Below are 25,494 nucleotides of genomic sequence, written 5' to 3' on the forward strand. Positions count from 1 at the left end.
TAGAGCTGTCCTGGGGAGTTGAGCCTGGGTCCTTTGGCTTTGCAGGCAAATGCCTTAACTGTTAAGCCATCTCTCCAGCCCAAGAAGAGGGATTCTGTTAGAAGCTTTAATAAATAGAATTAGTTGTCTTTTACAAAGGTTTTATAAGTTTGTATTCTCATGAGCAATACATGAAACAGCTGGTTTCTTTTGATCTTGACAGCAGTGCATGATCAGCTTTTGGAAGATGAAAAATATTATGGCAGTTTTGTTTTACACTATTTTAATATTAATAAGATAAACAATTTTCATGTTTTCTAGTCATTTTAGGTTTCTTTTGCTTTGAATTATTTTATACGTTCCTTGTCTTTATTTGGTGTGTTCCTCTGTTTGCACTGAACCACAATAGGAAATACTTGTGTCTTTGCCCTTTGTGCTTTTGGTTATAGATTAACCATGGAGGGACTGTCTTCAGTTTCAGCCCCAAAATGCCAATCCTTGGCATCTTTAGGTATTCCAGTAATAGCGATTTTGATGAAATATCTTCTTCTCTACTTGTAAAATACAGTGGCAAAATGTGAATTTAGTGGGGGGAAAGCCCTGACTTTTTTCTGTGTGGGTATGCATTTGACTTCTTCCTTAACTTTAAGTATTTTGTATTTATTTGCAAGCAGAGAAGAATGGATGTGCCAGGGCCTCTTGCCACTGCAAACAAACTCTCCAGATGCATGCACTATTTTGTGCACCTGGCTTTATGTGGGTTCTGGTTGATTGAACTCAGGCTGCCAGGTTTTTCAAGCAAGCACCTTTTACCACTGAGTCATCTCCTCAGCCTTTCTTCTTTCTTAACTTCAAACCATTTTTTCCCCAGATTTTTTTCTTCCACTCTCTATCCAAAGAACTCTTGTACTTTGTCTTCTCAGAGAGACCTTGTAATTCAGTAATCACCACTCACGTGGACATTTCTTTCTGCCGAGTACAGTCAGCACCACTAGTTCATACTTGGCTGCTGAGTTTTAACAGTCATTGCAATGTCTAGTCCACTTCTCTTAGAACAGAGATCATCTCTTACACATTTATGTTTCTCTAGTAGAGCAATTTTTGATGAATCCTTTATTTCACTTAAATAACATCTTTGAAGAAATTGAGCTCCAGTAGTAAAGGGATTTATAGAATCTTAAGTGAACACCTTATGAAATTGAACTTCAGCAAAATGTAATGTAGTACATGTACATTCATTCTGTTCTGTCTTCTCCCTCTGACTTCCCTATTCCTCCTCTCCTTCTTTTTGATGCCTCATATTTTTTACACAGAACCAACGAAGACAGCAAAAACTGCAAGAGAAACTTCTTCATTTAAATGATATTTGTACCACTGATCATCCTGAAAATAATGAATGTGAGGCTGAAATCTCACTTCTTGAAGAAATAGATACAAAATCGAAACATATTTCTCAAGAGGAAGTTACACAGAAAGAATTTTATGTAGGCCAGAATGACCAGAATGGCCAGGTGAAGACAACAGAAAGTACAACTGACAATCAGAACTCCCCAGCGGAGACAGACATGAAAAACATCACCATGAATAATGATACAGAGATTTTGCCATCTTCTCCCTCTGAATGTACTGGGAATATAAATGGTGCCTACCTAGAGGAAAGGAGTAATGGAGAACTGGACATTGTGAGCGGTTTGGAAAACCTTAACCTGAATGCTGCTGTTCAGCCTGATGAAATAAATCTAGAAATTCTGAGTGACAGTCCTTCTTCCGGGACAAAGGTGTATGAGCTTGTAAATGAAGATCCAGAAACTGCTTTCTGTACTCTAGCAAACAGGGAAGCATTCAGCTCTGATGATGGTTCAGTCCAACACTGTTTATATCAGTTTACCCAGAATGAGAAGCTTCAAGATGCAAATAAACTGCTTTGTGATGTGTGCACAAGGAGACAGTATAATGGACCAAAAGCCAGTGTAAAAGGTATTTGGGTTTTCTCACTGTAAGTAAAATTTATATTGAAGGGCAGATTTTTGTAGTGCATAGATAGCACTTGTATATTAGTCATATCAGGGCTTGGAGGGTGTGAGTGTTTCCCTTGTTTAAAAATATTTTCATCAACGGGTGAGAGAACTTTATTGAGGTGACTAGTGCTTGGATAGGCCAGCAACAGTTACTATGCGGCAGTTTGTTCTCCAGCATCTGTCCCTGTACTCTCATTTCTTGTGTCCTCAGTTCCCTATCAGGAGCTGTGATGACCTTCATTTTCCTTGCCCTCCAGCTTCCAAAGACATCTTGAAGTAATGAAACAAAAAGATACTAAAAATTTTTATCTACCTCACCTCTTTTTTTTTTTTTTTTTAAGTTTGGCTAGAAGAGATGGGGGTAGATAGAGGCCCAGGCACAAGGATTTTAACTAGAGGTGAAATATTTTCAAACATAATTTTTTTGTTTGTTTTGCAAGGTAGGGCCTCACTCTGGTCCAGGCTGACCTAGAATTAACTATGTAATCTCAGGGTGGCCTCACAACTCACAGTGATCCTCCTACTTCTGCCTCCTGAGTGCTGGGATTAAAGGCATGTGTCACCACGCCCAGCTTTCTTTTTTTTTGAGGCAAGCCCAACAGACTGGCCTTTTTTTTTTTTTTTTTTTTTTGTAATGAGAGAGCAAGACTAAATGAGAGAAAGAGAATTGGTACAACAGGGCCACCAGCCACAGTAATCGAACTCCAGACACATGTGCCACCTTATGTGCATGTATGGTCTTGCACATGCATCACCTTGTGCATCTGGCTTACGTGGGATCTGGGGAGTTGAATATGGGTCTTTAGGCTTCACAGGCAAGTACCTTAAATGCTAAGCCATTTCTCCAGCCCTTTTCATATTCTCTGAGCTAAAATACAGCTTTGTCTTTGTTTTGGTCATTTTAAAAACAATATTTTTATTATTAGAGAGAAAGCAAAAAGAGAGTTGAGTATGGGTACACCAGGGCCTCCAACCACTGCATACAAAGTCCAGATTATGTGAGCTGCCCTGGGCATCTGGCTTTAGGTAGGTACTGGGAATGCAAATGCAGGCCATGAGGCTTTATAAGCAAGCACCTTCAACCACTAAGCCATCTCTCCAAGTCACTGTTTTTTGGTCTTTTTTGTTGTTTTTCCAGGTAGGGTCTTGCTGTAACCTGGAATTCAGCATGTAGTCTCAGGCTGGCCTAAAACTCAGGGTGACCCTTCTACATTGGCCTCACAAGTGACTGCTGGGATTAAGGGCGTTGCCCACCATGCCAGGCTGTTTTGATCATTTTTCATGAAGGAAGATGTGCTAGACTTTTTTTTTAAAAGATATAATGTACCACTTCTTAACTTTCTCCTCCCTATTCCTTACCTTTCTTCCTTCCATCCTTGTCTCCCTTCCCTTTCTCCCATCTCTTTCTCTTGGTCTTTCTGCCTGCTTGGTATTGAACCCAAAGCCTTGAGTATTTTATGACTAAGAAGCATTTCAAGCCAGTAAGATCGAATTTTGCTGTGTTGCCCCACCTAGCCTCAAGCATGTTGCCTTTGTGTCTTCACCTCCCAAGTGCTAACATCATAGGTGCCACCCTGCCCCCCGACTCTTCAAATATGTTTTGTTGTTGTTGTTAAGGTGGAGGCTCACCTCTCGCCCAGGCTGACCTGGAATTCACTATGTAGACTCAGGATGGTCTCGCACTCATGGTAATCCTCCTACCTCCGCCTCCCAAGTGCTGGGATTAAATTCCCAGCTTTTTTTTTTTAAATTATTCATTTATTTGCAACTAGAGAGACAAAGAGAGTCTATGAATATGGGTGCGCCAGGCCTAAAACTCTAGTCTTCTACTGTGCACTCAGATTCAGTTACTATATTTTGATTTTTATCTAGAAATACTTTTGGAATGTTTTTTCATATATGAATACTGAGAAATTATCCTTGATTTCACCTCGTGGTCATTAAGTCCCCAAATGTTATCATGTCCCCTGTTGTTTGCAGAAGTGTGCTAATTCTCACTTTACGTGTTGGAAATGGAGGTATAAAAATTGTTTAGTGGTTAAGGTACTTGCTTGTGAAGCCTAAGGACCTTGGTTCAATTCCCCAGTACCTATGGAAGATGCACAAGTGGCACATGCATCTGGGGTTTCTTTGCAGTAGCTGGAGGCCCTGGTACAGCCAGTCTTTATCTGCCTCTCTTAGATTAAATAAATAAGTAAAAACAGATGTTGAAAACGATTTTGTAGCAAATTTGAATGTTTTAGATTAAAAATAATTTCACACACTGACATTTCATCCTCTCTGTAGGTGAAAAGAAGCACATTTACACCAATGCCAAAAAGCAGATGCTGATTTCTATTGCGCCTCCTGTACTTACACTTCATTTAAAGAGATTTCAGCAGGTACCCCTTGTTACTCAATTTTGTTGTAATATATAACATCTATTGTATTACTGTCTCTAATTTTAAAGTAGTAGGAAGATTTAAAATGTGTATGTCAAGACACAGATGCTTGTCAGAGTGGGGACAAGCTTAAGCACAACCCTTTACATCTACCAGAATTTTTGTTATGTATAGTTTGATTAGTATCTTACTCTAAATTTCAGCTTAAAATAATACCAGTTTACTACTAATGCCTCATAATTAGGAGTAGTTGCTTCTTTGTTTTTCATATATATTTTTACTGACCCTTGATATAAAGACATTGTTCATAAATTTTCATAATATTGGTGACCTTCTCTTCTCTGAACAATTTTTTACATACAGCAGTACAACTTTCACATTGTTTTCTCCTTCTAAATAGTTGGTATTGGCTTGGCCAACTGGGTGTTTATTAGCAATTTCTTAAGCTCAGTTAGAACATAAGGTAAGTCCATGCTTCACAGTAAAGTATTTTGTTACTACTTTATTTTAGGCAGTCAAACCCTCTGGTCTAATTTGGCTTGTCTGGGAGATAAGATCTCATGAGAGCAGCTTTGTGTGTGTTAATATTAAAAAAATACATGCGGGCTGGAGAGATGGCTTAGCGGTTAAGCGCTTGCCTGTGAAGCCTAAGGACCCCGGTTCGAGGCTCGGTTCCCCAGGTCCCACGTTAGCCAGATGCACAAGGGGGCGTATGCGTCTGGAGTTCGTTTGCAGAGGCTGGAAGCCCTGGCGCGCCCATTCTCTCTCTCTCCCTCTATCTGTCTTTCTCTCTGTGTCTGTCGCTCTCAAATAAATAAATAAAAAATAGACAAAAAAAAAATTAAAAAAAAATAATAATAATAAATAAAAAATACATGCAAGCCAAGCATGGTGGTACACCTTTAATCCCAGCACCCGGGAGGCAGAGGTGGTTGGATCACTGTGAATTCAAGGCCAGCCTGGGACTACAGAGTGAGTTCCAGGTCAGCCTGGACTAGAGACCCTACCTCAAGAGAAAAAAACAGAAACATGTAATCAGGAGCTGGTCAAGAATAGTCTTCTAGAAGACTTGAGTGGAGACTGGATACTAGAGTTCTTTGGACGTTGGTGCGGACAATTCGTTAATTTGTATGGCTTTCCTAGGAAAGGAACTCACTCTATTACCTTCATTTTTTAGGCTGGTTTTAACCTACGCAAAGTTAACAAACACATAAAGTTTCCGGAAATCCTAGATTTGGCTCCTTTTTGTACCCTTAAATGTAAGGTAGGTGAAATGTGTGTTTTGAAAAAAAACTCTTAGAAATCATTCTCTACCAAGTACTTATGCAGTATCTCACATTATGAAACTGACTGGTAAGTAAGAGGGCTGGGTGTTGGTCAGGGTCGAGTGCTTGCCTACAATTAGAGCATACAGTGGCCCTTGGATCATTGTGTCTAAAATTTCAAGACATATGATGATTAATTTTGAGGGTATTTACTTCAGATCAACATTTTGAATCCACAGTATTATGGCAAATATTGTCCTGATAGTTGAGGACACAGAATTAAAATTGGAAGATACATTAGTGGTTCTCACTGTCATGTGATTAAGTATCAACATCAGTGTACATGGAGCAGCTGTGGTATGCAAGGAATCTAGTGTGTTGCGTGTTTTCAGGAAGGCTCTAATAAAGTAGAACCTGCCTTAACCAATACCTAAAAGAAGAGTAAAAATTATTGTAATGAATCCAGATAAAACGAGTTTTTCCACACAACACTAGCAAGAACAAAGAGTAGGACTGGGGAAATGGCTTAGCAGTTTTGGCATTTGCCTGCAAAGCCTAAGTACCCAGGTTTGATTCTCCAGGACCCACGTAAGCCAGATGTACAAGGTGCATGTGTCTGGAGTTCATATACAGTGGCTAGAGGCCCTGCTGTGCCCATTCTCTCTCTCATAAACAAATAAATAAATTTAGAGTATTAAACAGGGCAGTACATGCAAGACTGTCAAATTCTACAGCTTACAGTACAAAGTATAGGGAAAGTGGGGAATGAAGCCAAAGAAGATAGTAATGCGAGCTTTCATGCTGAGAAACTTGGCCTGTTTTTGATTCAGTTGATTGAACTGAATCAATTGATCCATTAAGTAATAAGGCCTTACGTGGGGCAAGAGAAGGAGAAAATGAAGAATGGTCGTTGAGGTAGAGTTAGCCAGTTTTATAACTGAATGGCGCTGGAAGGCAAAATAGGCATGGAAATGTCTAAGTATGGCAGAGATGATGGAGAGAATTCCTTGAACATGGCTTGAGTAACTTGGCAGATGGGAATGCTATAAATTAAGGTTAGGAGGTAGAGACAGGATTGAGTTCAATTTGGGGTATATTAAATACAGGTTATCTTTGAGATACTCAAGCACTCATGTCTATGAAGCATTTGCATTGTACATGTCTGAGGCCCAGGGCAGAGGTTAGGACTGCAAATAAAACACGTAGAAATCAGGGCTGGAGAGATGGCTCAGTAATTAAAGCACTTGCCTGCAGAGCCTTATGCCCTGGGTTTAATTCTTTGGTACTCACATAAAGCCAGATGCACAAACTGGCACATGCATCTGGAATTATTTGCAGCAGCAAGAGGCCATGATATGGCCATTCTCAGTCTTCCTTCTCTATGTGTTTGCATATAAGTAAATAAATATTAAAGATTTGGAAAAGTAGGTTGGAGGTAAGAATGGCATAGCCAAAGAGTAGACTAAAATGCTTCAGAGTGAACTAGATAGAGCTAGAAGAGGACACCATAAAGAGTGGTCTCTCCTAGTTGGAAAAGAATGTGAAGAATCAAAAGCTATGTTGTTGTTAACATATTTAGATATCAGCACTTCAGTGTAGGCACAATAGTCCCTTACATGCAAAATCTGAAATAATGAGAATGCCTCCTTTCTCCATTTAAAGGCCTAATTTCAGAGTTGTCTATGTTTAAGTTTCAAGGAAAAGCCCAAGTAACCTCACTGTCAGAGAATCAGAAAGGACTAGAAACTGCTATGGGTTAATCAAACTAGAGATGCCAGTCAGGGAACAAAAATTTTAAGAACGGTATCTGGAAATTAAGCAGATTAAGGAAGTAACGTTAGAGGCTTTGTGTAAAAGGAAAAGTGGGAGATAACTAAAAGGTTATTGTTTCAAAATCCGAAAGATGTGGCCAGGTGTGGTGGTGTGCGCCTTGAGTCCCAGCACTCAGGAGGCAGAGGTAGGAAGACTGCTGTGAGTTTGAGAATCCAGGTCAGCCTGGGCTAGAGGGTGACCCTACCTTGAAAAACCAACCAACCAAACAAAATCCCTGAAAGATGTAGTTTTAGGCCCAGAGGAGCATCTAACATTGAAGATGTCACAAAGAGCTGATGAGCAAGGTATTGGAGTAGAAGGGCTGAGGACAGAATTAAAGCATATGCATTCTGACCAGGAAAGGAGTCCTTATCTTCCTGAGATGGGTGATTTGTAGTTTATAGCTTGGGAGGCAGAGGTAGGAGGATTGCCATGAATTCAAGGTCAGCCTGGGCTAGAGTGAGACACTACCTCAAAAAGGGGCGGGGGGGGGGGGAGCGGCTGCTGGAGAAATGGCTTAGCAGTTAAGGCACTCGCCTGCAAAGTCAAAGGAACTTGGCTCAGTTCCTCAGGACCCATGTCAGCCAGATTCACAAGGTAGTACATGTATTTGGAGTTCATTTGCAGTGGCTATAGGCCCTGGCATATACATTCTCTGTCTCCTTCAAATAAATAAATAACTAGAAAAATGTATCTTTAAAAAATGAATGAAGGATTGGATAATGAGAGGCAAAAAGAGTAAATTATTTATATGGGCTATTTGCAGTATTATCCATGGAAGAGGTAGCTAACATGTAGTGTAAGTTCTCAAACTTTAACATGCACACACGTTACCTGGGAAATACAAGTCTTGGGTAGAGTTTGAGTTTCTACATTCTCATAGGCTCTCAGGTGATGTTGCGATTTCATGAGTACATGTGAACTAGTGAAGGTCTATATCGCAGATAGTAACAATGCCTTGAGGCTTCATGGGCTGAGTTACAGTGCAAACTAGCTGAGGTAAGTAAGTCAGAGGAATAGGACACTTGGTGACTGAGACTAAACTAGTATGATTTCTGCAATGGACCAGTTTCGAGTGGTGATCCAGGCTTTAGTCCATTACCATTGGTGAAAATGGAATAGTAGTGAAATCCTATGATGTCACCAGTGGAACCTTAAGTTTCTGGAGAAGTACCTTGGACTTGCGAGTGAAGCAAGAAAGTTGGGAGTATGGAGGCACAGGAGACAGAGATTAGTGTAGGATAGTATTACAGAACAGTGAGTGAAGAAGCCTGTCAGCACTCAATATGCACCCCCTCCCTCCCGTGGATGCCTTGTCTTTGTCACTACCCCTAATGGTATCTTGGGTCTTAAAAGCCTGCCTCTGAGCTGGGGAAAATGGCCCAGCAGGAAGAGTGCATGCTGTGCAAACATGAGGGTGTGAGACAGCACACATGTAAAAAGTTGGGAATGGTTATCCATGCCTGTAACCAAGTCCTGTGGGGAGCAAAGGCAGGAAACATCACTGGCATTTGCTTATCAGCCACTCTAATTCTAGAGGAAACAAAACACAAGCAGTAGAGGTGGCCATTGGAATTCACTGTTTAGTCTCAGGGTGGCCTCAACCTCGTGTCAGAGCCTAAATGTCCTCTTAAAGACTTACGGTGTGGGTAGTACCAGGCGGATGCTAAGGGTGATGAGTGTATTTTTTGAATCATCCTGAGATTCTTTTAAACTTTGTCAAGTTGCTGATAGTTGTGATCTTAATCAAGTAGCCCAAGGTCTATGGCTTTTGCAACAAGGAATTAGCACTGGCAACTAATAAAACAGAAATGGAGCTGGATGTGGTGGCACACACCTTTAATCCCAGCACTCAAGAGGCAGAGGTAGGACAAGAACTAACTCTTGGGTTCTGTTCATCTTTAAAGAATGTCACAGAAGAAAGCACGAGAGTACTATATTCCTTATATGGAGTTGTTGAACACAGTGGCACTATGAGGTCAGGACATTACACCGCCTACGCCAAGACGAGAGCTGCAAACAGTCACCTCTCTAACCTTGTTCTTCATGGTTATATTCCACAAAGTAAGTTTCCTTGGAGAATTCAATCAAATTATTGAAAATCCAAAAATAATGTTTCCATTAATGTTTAATTTTCCATTTCCTTTGACAGATTTCGAAATGGAATCAACCAAAGGCCAGTGGTTTCACATCAGCGACACACACGTGCAAGCTGTACCTGTAACAAAAGTGCTAAACTCACAAGCTTACCTCTTGTTCTATGAGAGAATGCTATAGTAACAAAATGCTTTCTCCTGAAGCACAAAAGTTTTATACTGGCTATAATACAAAAGACTAAATCATGTTTACTTAAGTATATGACAGAAGAAATTATGGCTATTTTAAATATCAAAAGACAAAATACTTAAATTCAGAATGTTTTTTGTATTATAGGTTTTTATTCTTGCTTCATTTCTAGAAAGGAAATTTGAATTACATATGTCCTGTCCTTAACATGTCTGGGTGCATCTCGACACATCAATAAACTTGACTTACCCTCAAAACTTGCTTTCTTGAGAGTATTTTAAGTTGCATTAACATTCCAAAACATCTGGGGAAATGCTCAGTGGGTCTAGTGAGCCAGGCAAGATTAAGTCATGATGTCAGCACACACAGGCATGACCCAGCACCGGGAGGCAGACAGCATCCCTACAGCCTGATGTTTAGGACTAGCCAAGCTGGTCAGCTCTAGGCCAGGAAGACCCTGTCTCAAGAAGAGGTGGACAGCTTCCCTAAGAATAGCACCTGTTACCTGACTTTGGCTTCCACATCCATGTGCACACATGTGCTCCCACATGCAATCGCATACACATACAAAAAAAAAAATCTTGATCTGAAGCTACCCTCAGGCAAGTTCTGGACCCTCTGGCCTCCCTCCTGTGTCCTGGGTCTGATGTGCCATCAGATGTACCTTAATATTTCATTGGTCAATGAGCTGCAATAACTGTTGATTTTGTAACAGACACTGGCAGCAGTAACTAGAAGTGTACAACCCTTCTGTGTAGTGTGCACAGGCTGCAGTTGCTGCACTTCAGACTAGCTTAAGTTCCACAGCTAAGGTAAATTAGTAAGGCTAAAGCAGAACAGGTCGCTGAGACCCAACAACTGCTCATCAGACAGTGAGGCTTTTAAGAGTAACATGTTTATTTTATCATTCAGTAGAACATAAACAAAACACTTTTTAATTTAAGGAGAATAAGAAAACACTAAGCATTCCTACCCTGCAAATACAACCTTCACCAACAGTAAAAATTAAGCCCTTCACTCATTTTGGTCATCATCCCAGTCCTTCTTGCCACTTGGAGGCTTGGGCCCACCAGCTGGTTTTGCCATGATGATCTGTATGACAACACAAAAACAACATTACTATCTGACCTCAAGTTTCCTATAACTAACATTTTATGAGTCTACCCATTTAATGTTTTAAAAATATTTTTAAAAAGTGATTATATGTGTACCAGGGCTTACTGCCACCGAACTGATGCATATGCCACTTTGGCCATATGGTTTACTTCAGCCATTAACCTTTACAAGAAAGTGCCTTAATAGCTGAGCCATCTCTCCACCCCATTTAACATTTTATGTTTTTTTTTTCAAGGTAGTGTCTATAGCCCATGCTGACCTGTATCCCAGACTGGCCTTAATCTCAGTGACTCTCCTGCCTCCCAAATTCTGGGATTAAAGGTGTGCGCCATCCTACCCAGTCCATTTGACTATTTATAAAATTTATTTACTTGGGTCCTTCAGCTTTGCAGACAAGTGCCTTAACCACAAGCCATCTCTCTAGCACCCCACTCCCCTTTTAATATTTTTTTTAAATATTTTTTGTTCATTTTTTATTTATTTGAGAGCGACAGACACAGAGAGAAAGACAGATAGAGGGAGAGAGAGAGACTGGGCGCGCCAAGGCTTCCAGCCTCTGCAAACGAACTCCAGACGCGTGCGCCCCCTTGTGCATCTGGCTAACATGGGACCTGGGAAACCGAGCCTCGAACCGGGGTCCTTAGGCTTCACAGGCAAGCGCTTAACCGCTAAGCCATCTCTCCAGCCCCCTTTTAATATTTTTAAAAGTCTTTTTAAAAGAAATTATTTTTCCCAGTTGTGATGCATGCCTTTAAGAGGATCACCGAGTTCCAGGCCAGCCTGGACTAGAGTGAGACCCTACCTTGAAATAAATAAGTAAGTAAATGACTTATTTGTATGTCTGTGTATGGGCACGCGAAGGCTCTTGCCACTACAAATGAACGCCCACCTGTATGAGTGGCTGGGGAATTGAACCTGACAGGCATCTACCCAGCTCCTCCATTTAACATTTTATGATTTATGTTTAAAAATTAATGGGTGGCTTAGCAGTTAAGGCGTTTGCCTGCAAAGCCAAAGAATCCTGGGTTCAATTCTCTAGGACCTACATAAGCCAGATGCACAAGGGGGGCATGTGTCTGGGATGCATTTGCAGGTGCTGGAAGCCCTGACATGCCCATCCCCCCCAGCCTCTTTCTCAAATAAGTGAATAAATAAAATATTTTTTTAAATTAATTGTGTTTCTTCCCATAATCCACGTAAGACAGATGCACAAGGTGGTGTATACGTCTGGAGTTTGTTTGCAGTAGCTAAGAGGCCCTGGTGCACTCTCAAATACATGAATAAATAGTAATTGTGACAGGCTGTGTGTTCAAATAGATTTGGGAGAAGCTAAACTATTAATCTAAAGCAATAGTGTTTTCCCCATTAGTATATACTTAAAGAGATCTTTGTATATGGCAGTAAGTGTCTGAAAACATCTTTACCACTCCAATATATTTCACAGCCTCTAAGAAAATCTAAACCTGAAGGGGCTGGGAACTTAATGAGGCAAGTACTCTATCCCTGAACTTGAAGCACAAGGCCCTGGGTTTGTTCCTTAGCACAGCAATAACAAAACAGTAGGTCCCAAACATCAGTAAGCACCACAGCCACCTATGGGCTGTGATAAAATAAACTGCTGGGCCTCCTATCTGGAGTAAGGCCTGAGATGATGCTGTTGATGTGGGGACCATACTTTGGGAACGAATGAAACATATTTGAACATAGACTAATCCAGCCCCCTTCTACACTAACCAATGGCTGAAGCATGACTTGCTTGTCTCATTCTAGAATACACACTGCACAAAATCAGGCACAATTGACTTTATAAAAAGTTTAAGTTCGGGCTGGAGAGATGGCTTAGCGGTTAAGCGCTTGCCTGTGAAGCCTAAGGACCCCGGTTCAAGGCTCGGTTCCCCAGGTCCCACGTTAGCCAGATGCACAAGGGGGCGCACGCGTCTGGAGTTCGTTTGCAGAGGCTGGAAGCTCTGGCGCGCCCATTCTCTCTCCCTCTATCTGTCTTTCTCTCTGTGTCTGTCGCTCTCAAATAATAAATAAATAAAAAATTTTTAAAAAAAAGTTTAAGTTCATTATACTAATGAAATTTGGTTAATATAGTCAGACAAGCTCCCCAGCTACATCTCTATGCAAAAGGAAAGACCAGGAGCACACACTAACTTCCCACGGTAACAAGCAGGCTCCCAGTTTAAACCAGAAGTCAGAGGTTCCTTTCTGATCAATTAAAGAGTTTACACTTCCAGCATTTCTGCTCTCCTCAAGCTTCAGCACTCTTGGTGCACTTGGACCCATTTCTTAGTCTTAGCTTATCTTAGGCCTCTATTATCTCTATTGAAAACCTTACACCTTTTCCTTTGTTGAAAACTAATGAACAGATTAAGAAACCTGTTATTGAGAAATGTAGTAAACCAATTTCTGGTGTTTTATTTTTCTGGGGGGGGGGTGGAAAGGTAGGTGCTGGGGATAGTACTTAGGACCTGCCATGCTAAGCAAGCACTAGACATGGAGCTATATGCCAGTCCTGTTTATATACAGTGAGTTGAAACTGAATATCTTGTTGCTTTCTTGGACATCTCACCATGAAAAAGTCTTTAATTCAGAAAAAAAATGTTTGCTATATCATTACTATCAATCGGTCCTTATTGTGCTTCAAAATAAGTCTATTTGTTTTCTTTCTTCTTCTTTTTTTTTTTTGGTTTTTCGAGGTAGAGTTTCACTGTAGCCCAGGCTGACCTAGTTTTCACTATGGAGTCTCAGGATAACCTCAAACTCACAATGATCCTCCTACCTCTGCCTCCCAAGTGCTGGGATTAAAGGCATGCGCCACCACACCCAGCTACCTACTAAATTTTTATTTTTTACATTTTTTGACTTCTTCCAAGTCTAACCTGCCATGATTTCTGGGACCCTAATTAGAATTTTCTACTACCTACTTGGAAGAGGTTCCTATAAACAGCTGACTACTTAACATCTATTTGTAGACTTTTATAGGCAAAGAAATTTAAGTTTATCAGAAAATACTTTAGAAAATAATTATGAAGACTAGGCGTGGTGGCACACACCTTTCATCCCAGCACTTGTGAGGCACAAGGATCACCGTGAGTTTGAGACCGCCCTGAGACTACATAGTGAATTCCAGGTCAACCTGGACTACAGTGAGACCCTCTTTAAAAAAACCAAAAATAAACACAAAAGAGAATAGCTGTGAATTCTGGTTTGCCACTCTATCATACCAAAAAAGTCTTTTGGGGGAAGGAATTATAATTTATTGTCTATAATTAATGGAAGTTGTCAAAAAAAATAAACAAAATAGTCTTTTATCAAAATAATGTAAAAAGAATAAAGAAAACAGAAGTAGGACAAAACCTTAGCTAACCCCACAATGCACAACCTATATGCCCCAACAAGGGGGGTCCCTGTGGAAGGGGGAGGACAAGATGCTAACAATGATACCAACTTGACTGTACTCACTGACTATAAAAATAAATAAAATTAAAAAAACAACAAATATTTAAATACCAGGTCCTTTCATCTTCACAACTAGTAGAGATTTTATCTTCCTTAACGTTGGCAGTTTGCCTCAGGGCTTTATGATCCTTCCATGTATTTCATATTCCTTAGTATTATTATTTAATAAATTTACTACTTTGGAAATTTTATGGGTTCCAAAGCAAAAAAAAAAAAGCTTGAAAACTAACTTTAAATGAGATTTGCTTTTAAAATACTCTGCCAACTTAAAGCTGCTAGTGTTTCTTTTCCTGGAAAGATCATTTTAAACTAGCTGTTATACATTCAATACAAAACAAAGATGTAACACAAGGAAAACAAAATTGGGGGCAGGGAGCCCTTTAAAGATCAAAATGTCACTTTATACTCACTTGATCCACTCGAAGCACGGTGACAGCTGCATTAGTAGCCAATTTAATGGCCCAGTATTTTCCCAAGTAAGTATCTAAAATACCAGATTCCAACATGTCTTTTACAGCAGGAACTTCAGCCTGTTAACACAAAACAGTTTCCATCATTTCCTAGTTTCTTTCATGTGACTATGTTTATATTCAACAAAAATATTCACAGCTCCTAAATACAGATAAGCAACCAAGTGCAAGTACTACCCTAGATATCCCACAGAGCCACTCAATAAAACCAAAGAAAACTACTTAAAAACTGTTAAAATGGAGCTGGGCGTGGTGGCGCACGCCTTTAATTCCAACACTCTCGGAGGCAGAGTTAGAAGATCACAATGAGTTCAAGGCCACCCTGAGATTACATAGTGAATTTCAGGTCTGTCTGGGCTAGAGACAGACCCTATCTTGGAAATCCAAAATAAGACAAAAAGAAAAGCAACAGTAATGAGTCACTATTTTCTTTTTTGGTTGGACATTCACAAAATAGAGCAATTTAAGTTCAATGCCTTTTTCAAATACCTCAATATCTAATCCAACATTTTTGTTTCCTTCTTGGTGCACTGCATAAAGCTTAGAGATTACTTCATTGGCTTTAACTCCAGAATTTTCTGACAGTGCCCGTGGAATGGCTTCAAATGCTTCAGCAAACTTCTTAATAGCATACTGTTCAAGTCCAGGGCACGTCTAAAACAAAATGTGGTCATTATTGCATTTACCTCAAACCAATACGTAATAAAGCAATTTTTCTATCAAAAAACGCTATACCTCTCCATATGATGTGATCTGTTTGGCCAACTCAATTTCTGTTGCTCCACCACCAGGTACAAGACGTTTATCCTGTAAAAATGTTTAAAAACTACTAAAATGTAGTTTTGCAAATTGTCTTACCTCCACATTCTAATTATCATCTGACTAGAATTTTTTTACTTTTATTTATTTGACTGCGACAGAGAGAGGAAGAGAGGGAGTGAGATAGAGAATGGGCGCACCAGGGCCTCCAGCCACTTCAAAGGAACTCAGATGCATGCGCCCCCTTGTGCATCTGGCTATGTGGATCCTGGGGAATCCAGCCGCGAACCAGGGTCTTAGGTTCACAGGCAAGCGCTTAACTGCTAAGCCATCTCTCCAGCCCCAGACTAGAATTTTTAAATAAATTATTAGTCAAAATTTAATCCCAAACTTGACGAAAATGAGTGGGTCATTGTGAACAGGAACAAGCCTGTGTGTCTGTACTTCCATAGATACAAAACAGCACTATGGCCAATCAAAGTAGGATAATGAACCAAGATGGACTACTGAGCATTGTTCCTTTAAAACAACCCAAAACAGCTTTACTTGCTACTCATTTCTTTGTATGACTACTTTTGGAAGGCAAAGGCATATACATGAACAACTGAGATAGGCTAAGTGAAGAAGTTGCTCTGCTTTATATAAACCACTTATTAAAGAACTCATGGCTAATACTGACCCTTGTGAGAACTTTGAAAGTATTAACAGCATCATCTACTGCTCTTTCTATATCATCCATCAGATTGTCTGTAGACCCTCGAAGAACCAAAGTAGAAATAGCACCATCTTCTTTTTCTGCCAATAAATATATTTATGGATTAAATCAAAGAAAACAAAAGACTTCAGAACTATACACATGCTTTTTTGCATTACTACATACCATGCTTAAAAACCACCACCTGTGTGTCTCCAACTTCTGAGAGAGAAACACTGTCACAGTGTCCCATTTCTTCAAGGACAGGAGGAGTCTGTAAGAAAGCAACTGTTTTAGCATATATTCAAATATGTCCAACTATCTTTTACTGCTTCTCAAGATACATACCAATCTAGGAAGAGCTGTAGCACCAACTGTTTTACAAAGTCTTCTGAGATCCCATTTTGAGTTCAGCCTTAAAAAAAAAAAGGCCTTAATATAAGTTTTATTTTTATCATGTAGCATACCAAATGTACAGATTATACAGGAAACTGTACCCCAGCCCTCAAGAAATGTTCTTTTGACTACTTAAGCCAAGTAACACATCTGGATTGTACTAGTCAGGAGGCCAAGTGGATTCTAAATCCTGGGAACAAATCAAATTAGCCAGCAATGCCACATTTCAATCTGCTGGGGTGAAATCACTATGGTGTCAGCCTCATGGCTCTGAAATACCACAATACTTATGCAATCACACAATCTGCGAGGAACATCAGTGATTTACTGCGCATAATTGATTTGGTGCTCGGAATGGTGGTAAATGGAAATAGGTCAATGCCTCACTAATATGCTCACAAAGTTATAGGCATGTTCCTGACCCTACACATGGATAGACAATCCATCAAGTCTATCTCTTACCTTGTAAGCCATTCCCTTGTAATGCCTTTTCCCTTTCCTCAACTCTCAGAGCTTTAATTTTAAGTTTCTTAGAGGAATTTCCTTCCCCTCTATGTTAAATCCTTGCTAACACATCTAAGACCAAACACTTTATTAGCTGCCTTCAGTTTCTTTAACTTATATGTTTCACTAAAAACCATTTCTGGCATTGGTTATAGAACACAGCTCTTACCTCACCAGCATGATGTTGTATTTGTTTGCATAATGAAGAGCCATGTCTGCCACCTTGCCACCGGTTACTATGACATTTGCACCAGTGGCAGCAATCGCTTTAACTTGTGCATCCATGAGATTTTCTTCCCCCTTACTAAAATTCATCAACTCTTCAGCAGTCTTTATCAGCACTGTTCCCTGGCAAAACAAACAAGCACTCTCTTTAAGACTAAGTCACTCTTGGGGTTCAAAGTCACAGGAAATGTTACTATAAAGCAGAATACAAAATCTGTACTAAATACACAGTTTCTTATATATGCTCTTATCCCAATACAAATGCAGTTTTTCTTTCATGGCATGTGGATGTCCTACTACTTGTGTTTCATATATGTCCAATGGTATCACCAAAATAGCACCTATTCTTAAACTCTTCTAAAATGAGGAATCACCACCATAACACCCCCAAGTCTACCAGAAGAGGAATCTGAATGTCAATGGGAAGGCTTAAAGCCAATCACTGCTAACTAAAACTCAAAACACCTGTCAGCACCAACCCCTCCTCACCCTGCCCCACCCCAGGGTCTTGTGCTCTAGTCCAGGCTGACTTGGAATTCACTATGTTGTCTCAGTTTGGCCTTGAACTCACAGCAACAATCCTAACTCCTGAGTGCTGGGATTTAAAGCATGTGCCACCACCCCTGGCCAAAACTTGTGTTTTTAACAAGAGCTTTCTCATTTTCAAGTTAACTGTCATTTTTTTGTTTGTTTCAGGGAACAACAGACTGTCAATTTGTAAAGTTTATTCATTAAGAACCCAAAATTGGCTTATTAAAGTTGCTTAAATGCTAAATTAGAATGCAAAATAGTTCTGCCATCATGTAATGTTTCAAGTTTAGTATTTAGTAATTGAAGTAGATATTCAAATACATACCCTTATTCTATAGTTTTCATTCATTATGAAGCATTCACTGGGTAAGAGCTAAACCCCTTCAAAGCTAAACAGTCATCTGTAAGAGCAACACAAATGTTTACTCTTATCTAAGTCTTGAGGTCTACATACCTTAGTCTCTGTTATCATGCCATCAAAAGGACAAGAGTACACTGCTATTTTGGCATCTTTGACAGATGTTACATCACCTTCGGTTTCCTTCTTAAACACCATGCCATGCAATACTGAAGAGGAATGGATACCAGAGCCCTAAGGATTGACACCAAAACTACCATTAAGGTTATGTTGTTGACTATGTACCAAAAGCTGCCTTTCTAAACTAAAATAACACATTAAGAAGACAACTCGGGGTAAGAATCAGACAGTGGGCATACAGGTAGGAATCAATATAGGAATGAGCCACTGCTCCAGAAAGAAGGCCTTTCAGAGTACTGGGAAGTAGAAAGAACTCAGCCATTTAATCACCAAACATTTGGTGCCAATATACCAGGCACAAATGCCAATCAATACTGGAGACTGAAAACGAACGAAGAGTCTTATAAACTTGAGGTTTAATGAGGTAAGACAGGCAGCAAAGGCAGAGACAGAAAAGACACATATCAAGTGTACAAATACGTTCAATCACATATCCTCATAGAAGACAGATTCACCCATACTAATTATCAGTATGTTCATGTAGAAAACCACTATGCTATACTACAGAAAGCACATGAAACCTTGCTGGACAGTTCTGCATTTCACTTTATATGTTACAATGTGAATTTAAAAATAAATGTTTTTTTTTAAAAGACTTTTTTTTAAAAAAAGAGTGAAAATAGACATTCTGAGAAAATAGGCACACCAAGGCTTCCAGACACTGCAAACCAACTACAGATGCATGTGCCACTCTGTGCATCCTACTTTCCGTGGGTACTAGGGAACTGAACCCAGGTCACTGGGCTTTGTAGGCAAGTGCCTTAACTGCTAAGCCATCACTCCAACCCAATTTTATTTTTATTTTTGAGGCAGTGCCTCATACTAATCTCAATCTCATGGCAGTACTAACTTAGCCTCCTGAGTGCTGAGATTATAAACGTTAACCCACCACACTTGGCTTGTAGAATACTAGGGCAACTTAATTGCACTGGTAAAATTCAACATACAGAAAGATGTTACAAAATTATTATTCGCCCATATACTATTCTCTCTCTCTCTCTCTTTTTTTTCTGGTTTTCCAAGGGAGGGTCTCACTCTAGCTCAGGCTGAACTGGAATTCACTATGTAGTCTTCAGGGTGGGCTTAAACTCACAGTGATCCCCCTACCTCTGCCTCCCAAGTGCTGGGATTGAAGGCGTGCACCACGACGCCCAACTTCCATACACTGTTCTTAACCCATAAATATCAGGGGAGAAGTAACTTTACAAGGAAATGTCAGTCAGTATACTTTTAATGTTTTTTTAATTTAGAGAGAATACATGCACCAGAGCCTCCTGCCACTGCAAATGAACTCCAGATGCATGTACCACTTTGTGCATCCAACTTTTTATGTGGGTACTGGAGAATCAAACCTGGGTCATTAGCTTTGCAGGCAAGTGCCTTAACCACTGAGCCATTTCTCCAGCTCTCAATGTACTTTTACTTCAATTCAAAAGGTAGCAATATCACAGCTAATTAGTAACAACAAAAGATTATGGTAGTTAAGAATTGAAGTGTCTAAGATATGAGGTAAAAAGTAGGTTTAGAGTAAACTCTTTTTTTTTTTTTTTTTTTGTTTTTTCGAGGTAGGGTCTCACTCTAACCCAGTCTGACCTGGAATTCACTATGGAGTTTCAGGGTGGCCTTGAACTCATGGTGATCCTCCTACCTCTGCCTCCCGATTGCTGGGATTAAGGCATGTGCCACCACGCCCAGCTAAAATAGTTTTTCTTTGGAAGGGAGGGGGACAAATAATTGAGCTTGGGCTGGAGGTATATAGCTCAGTGTTAGAGTACTTGCTCAGCATGTGTAAGTCTTGAGTTCAGCATCACTATTGCAAAAAAACACCCACCCCAAAGAAAGACCCACTTACCAGAATTTTACAAACTCTAATGTTATCAACATTGAAGTTGCCAGAATCGGGAAAAATAGAAACTGTCAAGAAAATGAGACATATTTTGAGACAACAGATAAAGTCTCTTACTCACATTAAACATATTTTAAGTGTAGATCTTATCATTTGCTGATATTTACTTACCACATGCCTGAGCGATAAGCTTGGCCAGAAATGCTTCATTACCATACTGCTTACTCATGATAGAGGTCCGAAGCAGAGACGACACTTCATCGACATCATGAAGGTTCTTTGCAGAACAACACACCAAGTCAGGAAGAATCTCATGGGCTTTTTTGCAGGCAATTTCATAACCTTCTATCACCTAAAAGTGATGAACACAAACATTTCTATAAAAGATGAAAATCTGATATTTTGTTATGACAACTTGGACTATTTTGGTAGCCCAATGAAGACAGGTATTTTTTAACAAACAAAAGTACTCTTGAGACAAGTGGCAGACTCTACTAGTTATGTGTACTAGTGACAACTCAAATATGAATCCTGCCTCCAGCACTGACTCTACAGGATCTTGGGCACATTTTTTCCTACCCAAGTCTCCCTCTCATCTGAAGCAGAATGGACTTTCAAGGCCTCGGCAACAGGAATGTGGTGAGGACAGAACAATGCATGGGAAGCACACCCACAAGGCCCAGCATACCAGAAACCTCTCAGTGATGTTGGCCATTCCTCTGAAGATGACCCAGAAGCTTCGAGCAGCAATGTGCACATAATTAAATAGGATTAAATTATAAGGTAAACCCTTGCCTCTGAAACTGACAGGCCAATCCTAAGAAGTTCTTCAGCTAATTCCAGAAGAGCTCCTGCAAACACCAGGACAAAATTTGTGCCATCTCCAACTTCCTGCTCTTGCATGTGCGAGGCCATCACAATCATTTTGGCAGCAGGGTGCTGTACCTGATAGAAAGGGAGTGTCAAGTGAAAACAAGCCTTATACTTGAAGCTACAGAAAGGCATTCATTTCCATTTCTTTTTGTTGTTGTTTTTCAAGGTAGGGTCTTACTCTAGTTCAGGCTGACCTGGAATTCACTATGGAGTCTCAGGCTAGCCTCGAACTCAAAGTAATCGTCCTAACTCTGCCTCCCAAGTGCTGGGATTAAAGGCGCATGCCACCATGCGCAGATCCATTTCTCAATAGCCCAATTTCCTGTAGGCCAGGTGAACTCCATTGATTAGTTACATATTGTTTATGGTTACAAGGGGAAAAAAATCTCAGATCCTATAGGCCTATAGGCAAAAATTCACCCTATAAATGAAATCCAGATCAAAACACCTCTGCTTCTTAAAAGTCACCTTTTATACACAGTGCTGCAATTCTGCTTAGCCTATTACTAAATGTTCCCTAAATCAAAAATAGTAATTTTTACCATTAAACCTAGGTATCTCCCAAAATACCTTCAGAAGAACTGTCTGACTTGGATAATACTCTTGGTATCAATTTCTACATGTTTCTGGAAGGACTGTCACTTGTGGTTTAAAAATTAAAGGAAATATACAAGTTTTTTTTTAAAAAATATTTGAGAGAAGATCTCATGTAGCGCAGGCTAGTCATGAACTTGTTATGTAGCCAAAGAGGACCTCGATCTCCCAAGCACTGAGATTACAGCTAAGTGCCACTATGACCAGTTTATGAGGTTCTGGGATTGGAAACTCAAGGCTTTTGTATTATTGAATAACCAAATAACCTTTAAGGGGGGGGGGGGAACCCATGCCTTTTACTATCCAATTTTAAGAGATTTCTTTTCTACGTTAAATAGGCTATTTTTTGATGCCACCAAAACATTTCTTGGTGTTTTTCAAGGACAACTTACTTCTAGCTCTCTTAAAATAGTCGCTGCATCATTTGTCACGAACAACTTCTCCAGGTGATTGATAACCATTTTGTTCATACCTCAAAAAAAGTTAACATTCCATTATTATTTAAGCACTTCCCCAAATACCTAGATAATTTTGTATTAAAAAAACAGCTTTTATATTATTTCTTAAAAGAGATGTAACATGTCATGGACTTGTGCTTTCTGACTAAACATCCCTGTTACTTCTTTCTGATCTCCGAAGTCAAGAAACAATAATGTCAACGATAGTGATATTTTTGTCTCAACATGCTTTGCATGCAAATGCTTGATAAAATCCCATCAGAATGTCCAAAAGCAAAACATTGTACTTAGAAAATGCAGCACATTTTATGCTTATTAAATCCGTATCTTAAATTCAATTGGTGGTTGAAACAGGACAAAAGAAATTTCCCTTAAACTGTCACTTTGAGATCAAGTACGTGTGGGGACAGGCATGCTTAGTCTTCGCTCCAGCCCCACGTGTCATATAATTTAAGAAGAATAAAAAGTAAATTTTAATTCCTATCTTTATAAACATTTGAGTTCCTAATTAAGAATTGGAAATACGGGCTAGACGTGGTGGTGCACACCTTTAAACCCAGCATTTGGGAGGCAGAGGTGGGAGAATTGCTGTGAGTTCAAGGCCAGCCTGGGACCACACAATGAATTCCAGGTCAGCATGGGCTAAAGCAAGACCTTGCCTCAAAAAAAAAAAAAAAAAAAATTGAGGTCATTACCCAATTATGAAATAACTTTTTGAACCATACTGTAACTTAATAGCCTCAAAGCAAAACAGAAGGAAAAGCTGTCACACAAAATTCTATTACTATAGTTAAATGTTTTTCAATAATTTATTTATTTGAAGGAGAGAGAGGGAAGAAAGAAAAGAATGGGTATACCAGGGCTTCTTGCCATTGCAAGTAAACTCCAGACACATGTGCCACTTTGTACACCTGGCTCTATGTGGGCACTGGGTGGGATATCAAACCCAGGGCGGCTTGGGCAGCCAAATGCTTCTAACTGCTGAGCTACCTCCCTCCCTCCTGTGTTTTTTAACGTGTGAGTTTGGCAGTTACCATTTGGTCCATATGCCGTACGAGTGGTCTGGGCAAGTTCCTTGCAAGCTTGTATGTTTCTATACACAGCCTCTTCTAATCCTGAAAAATGCTGAAAAGCAAGATTTCTGCTTAAATAAGACAATGAAACAAGAACTTCCCAGACACCAGAGCTCTTTGCTTATGTTTCCAATAAACACTATTGACACATGGTGTCCAGACTTGTGACTGGCTAGTTACAAATCTTAGCTTACTGGCTAACTTACATGAAGCTGGGCAAGTATTTTCATCTGTTAAAAAAAAAAAGTGAAGCAGTAACACTAAGGATTCTTTAGACAATACAACCCACCACCACTCCTAGCTAAAACGGAACCCAGAAGCCTTGTACACACATGGAAAGCTACCACTAAGTTAATACCCAGCGATTAGTACTGGCTTTTTATCTTTACCAATTTTGTATATTTATTTTTCTATCAGATGATTAAACCCTAGGTGAGCTGGGACTTTCACTACCAGTCCCCTCAGTAAGTGCATTTGTGTGTTATATGAACTATTGACACCTGAGCGACAAATAATACCGTGGGATGCATCATTTTCCAAATCTTAGTGGTGGTGGTGGGGATCCACACTGGAAGCTAAGAGTTCACCCTATTTTTTTCTTTCATTTTTCTAGAACTCAGCAACACATGAAATCTCCTGGCATTTAATATCCCCATGTTATCTCCAAACCACACCTTACAAGTAAGATCCTAGCTCCCCCAAACTGTTGGGGTTCCTCTGTAAGACCTTCAAAACTCAACTCACAATGTATATGTTTAAGCAGGGTATTTGGGAGACAAAAAGAAATGCCATTATGCTCAGAACTCAAAAGGTTATCTTTGTTTCGGTGCAGGCTCTTCCATCTAGACCACGAGCACAAGCAGCACCAGGGCGGGCACGGTGAAGTCAAGCCGGCTAGCAGAAATCGGGGCCAGTACCCCTTCGGACGGTCCTACCACGGGAGCCCCGATTCTCGCTGGCTCGCTGCCCTTCCCACCTACAGGCCCCGAGCCGGGCCGCCGTTACCCCGGCCCAACGCCACCCTCGCTCCGCCCTGGAGGCCCGGGGCCCGGTCCTCCCTACCCAGCCGGGAAGCGGGAGCAGGCAGGAAGGACAGACGGACCCGTGGGTCTCAGCGGCCCAGCCTCGCAAGTCCTCCCTTTCTGGAACCTTCCCCCGGCTGCCGTGCAGGGGAGCACGCCGCGACCATCAGCAGACCACTCCCTGGGTCCACCGCCCCCCTCTTCCTATCCCATTCCTTACTTTAGCTCCCTCCTTGAGCATCTGGGCAAAGCCCGGGGCTTTCGGGACGTGGAGCGCCATGCTCAGCCTCCAGCAAGCCGCTCACGCGCCGCCTAAGAAGGTCGGGAGGAAACGAGGGCCGCGCACAGCCTGCCGGGAAAGCCGCCGGTCCCCGCCTCGCGCTCCCTGCAGCTGCCCCGCCCCTTCCCCGTCCGAAAGCTGAAATATCGCGAGAAGAGTGTGGTTCCTGCAGCCAGGAGCGACCTGACTGACGAGCACCGATCGCGTCGAACGATCAGGCCGGCCGCTGAGTTCGCGTACGCAGTAGCTCTTTGTGGCTGCCTTTTATTGGATTTTTAAATTTATTTTTTTTGAAAAGTATTTATTTACTTATTTACGTGTGTATGTATTATTTGAGAAAGACACAGAGAGAGAGAGAGACAGACAGACAGAAGGGCGCACCAGGGCTCTGGCCACTGCAAAGGAGCTCCCTGTGCATGCGTCACATTGCGCATCTGCCTTGACGTCCACTTCATTGGCTACACAAAATGGTTTGGACCTTTGGTTCGCGTAGCTTGGACGCCCCACTTCCTAAACTTAATTTCCACTTAATCTTGCAGAGTCAGCCACCAGCACCAGGGTAGGCTTGCCTTTGCTCTCCAAAGGTGTGCACCTTCCCTTAGCTCCTCCAACCATCCATGTTGGGCTGTAGGAAGCCCTGGAGACTTGAAAATGACCGTTAGCGTCGTGAACATAATTGCTGCACGTGCCGAGTTCTCTGTGGCATTTTTGGAAGGGAAACTAATTTCACAAACGATGAGTGATACACCTGTGGTCACAAAGCCAGTGAGTGGATTGTTAAAGCAGGATTCCAGCCAGACCAGATTGATTACCAACAGCACGCACTTAAAAACCACTCTCCTCGTCTCTAGAAATCTTAGGAATGAATGTGCTACCCATTCTGGTGCTTTTTCCTCCCCTTCAGTCTGA

The 25,494-nt window shown here is 40.8% G+C and overlaps 2 protein-coding genes across 11 annotated transcripts in view; one reads left to right on the forward strand and one right to left on the reverse strand.

Annotated features, from left to right (window-relative positions):
• The window catches only part of Usp16 (ubiquitin specific peptidase 16), a 33,647-nt gene extending 23,649 nt beyond the window's left edge, over nucleotides 1-9,998 (forward strand). For all 10 annotated transcript variants that reach the window (XM_045150649.1, XM_045150644.1, XM_045150650.1 and 7 more), the window contains 5 exons: nucleotides 1,293-1,956; nucleotides 4,284-4,378; nucleotides 5,556-5,642; nucleotides 9,363-9,519; nucleotides 9,608-9,998. In XM_045150649.1, the coding sequence (XP_045006584.1) occupies nucleotides 1,293-1,956; nucleotides 4,284-4,378; nucleotides 5,556-5,642; nucleotides 9,363-9,519; nucleotides 9,608-9,732 (1,128 nt within the window). In that variant the 3' untranslated portion in view covers nucleotides 9,733-9,998. The remainder of the gene's footprint in view (nucleotides 1-1,292; nucleotides 1,957-4,283; nucleotides 4,379-5,555; nucleotides 5,643-9,362; nucleotides 9,520-9,607) is intronic.
• A 619-nt stretch (nucleotides 9,999-10,617) lies between these two features.
• Cct8 (chaperonin containing TCP1 subunit 8) lies at nucleotides 10,618-24,675 on the reverse strand. The gene is made up of 15 exons (XM_004654395.3): nucleotides 24,526-24,675; nucleotides 23,245-23,335; nucleotides 22,145-22,224; nucleotides 21,081-21,230; nucleotides 20,457-20,637; nucleotides 20,292-20,353; nucleotides 18,356-18,493; nucleotides 17,315-17,493; nucleotides 16,594-16,660; nucleotides 16,432-16,519; nucleotides 16,231-16,346; nucleotides 15,528-15,599; nucleotides 15,282-15,446; nucleotides 14,733-14,852; nucleotides 10,618-10,833 (listed from the first exon to the last, which is right to left on the reverse strand). The coding sequence occupies exons 1-15, from the start codon at nucleotides 24,583-24,585 to the stop codon at nucleotides 10,756-10,758; spliced, it is 1,647 nt and encodes a 548-aa protein (XP_004654452.1). The 5' UTR covers nucleotides 24,586-24,675; the 3' UTR covers nucleotides 10,618-10,755.
• Nucleotides 24,676-25,494: the final 819 nt, after the last annotated feature.

This window comes from Jaculus jaculus, chromosome 5, assembly GCF_020740685.1.
Source record: "Jaculus jaculus isolate mJacJac1 chromosome 5, mJacJac1.mat.Y.cur, whole genome shotgun sequence".
Taxonomy (NCBI): Eukaryota; Metazoa; Chordata; class Mammalia; order Rodentia; family Dipodidae; genus Jaculus; species Jaculus jaculus.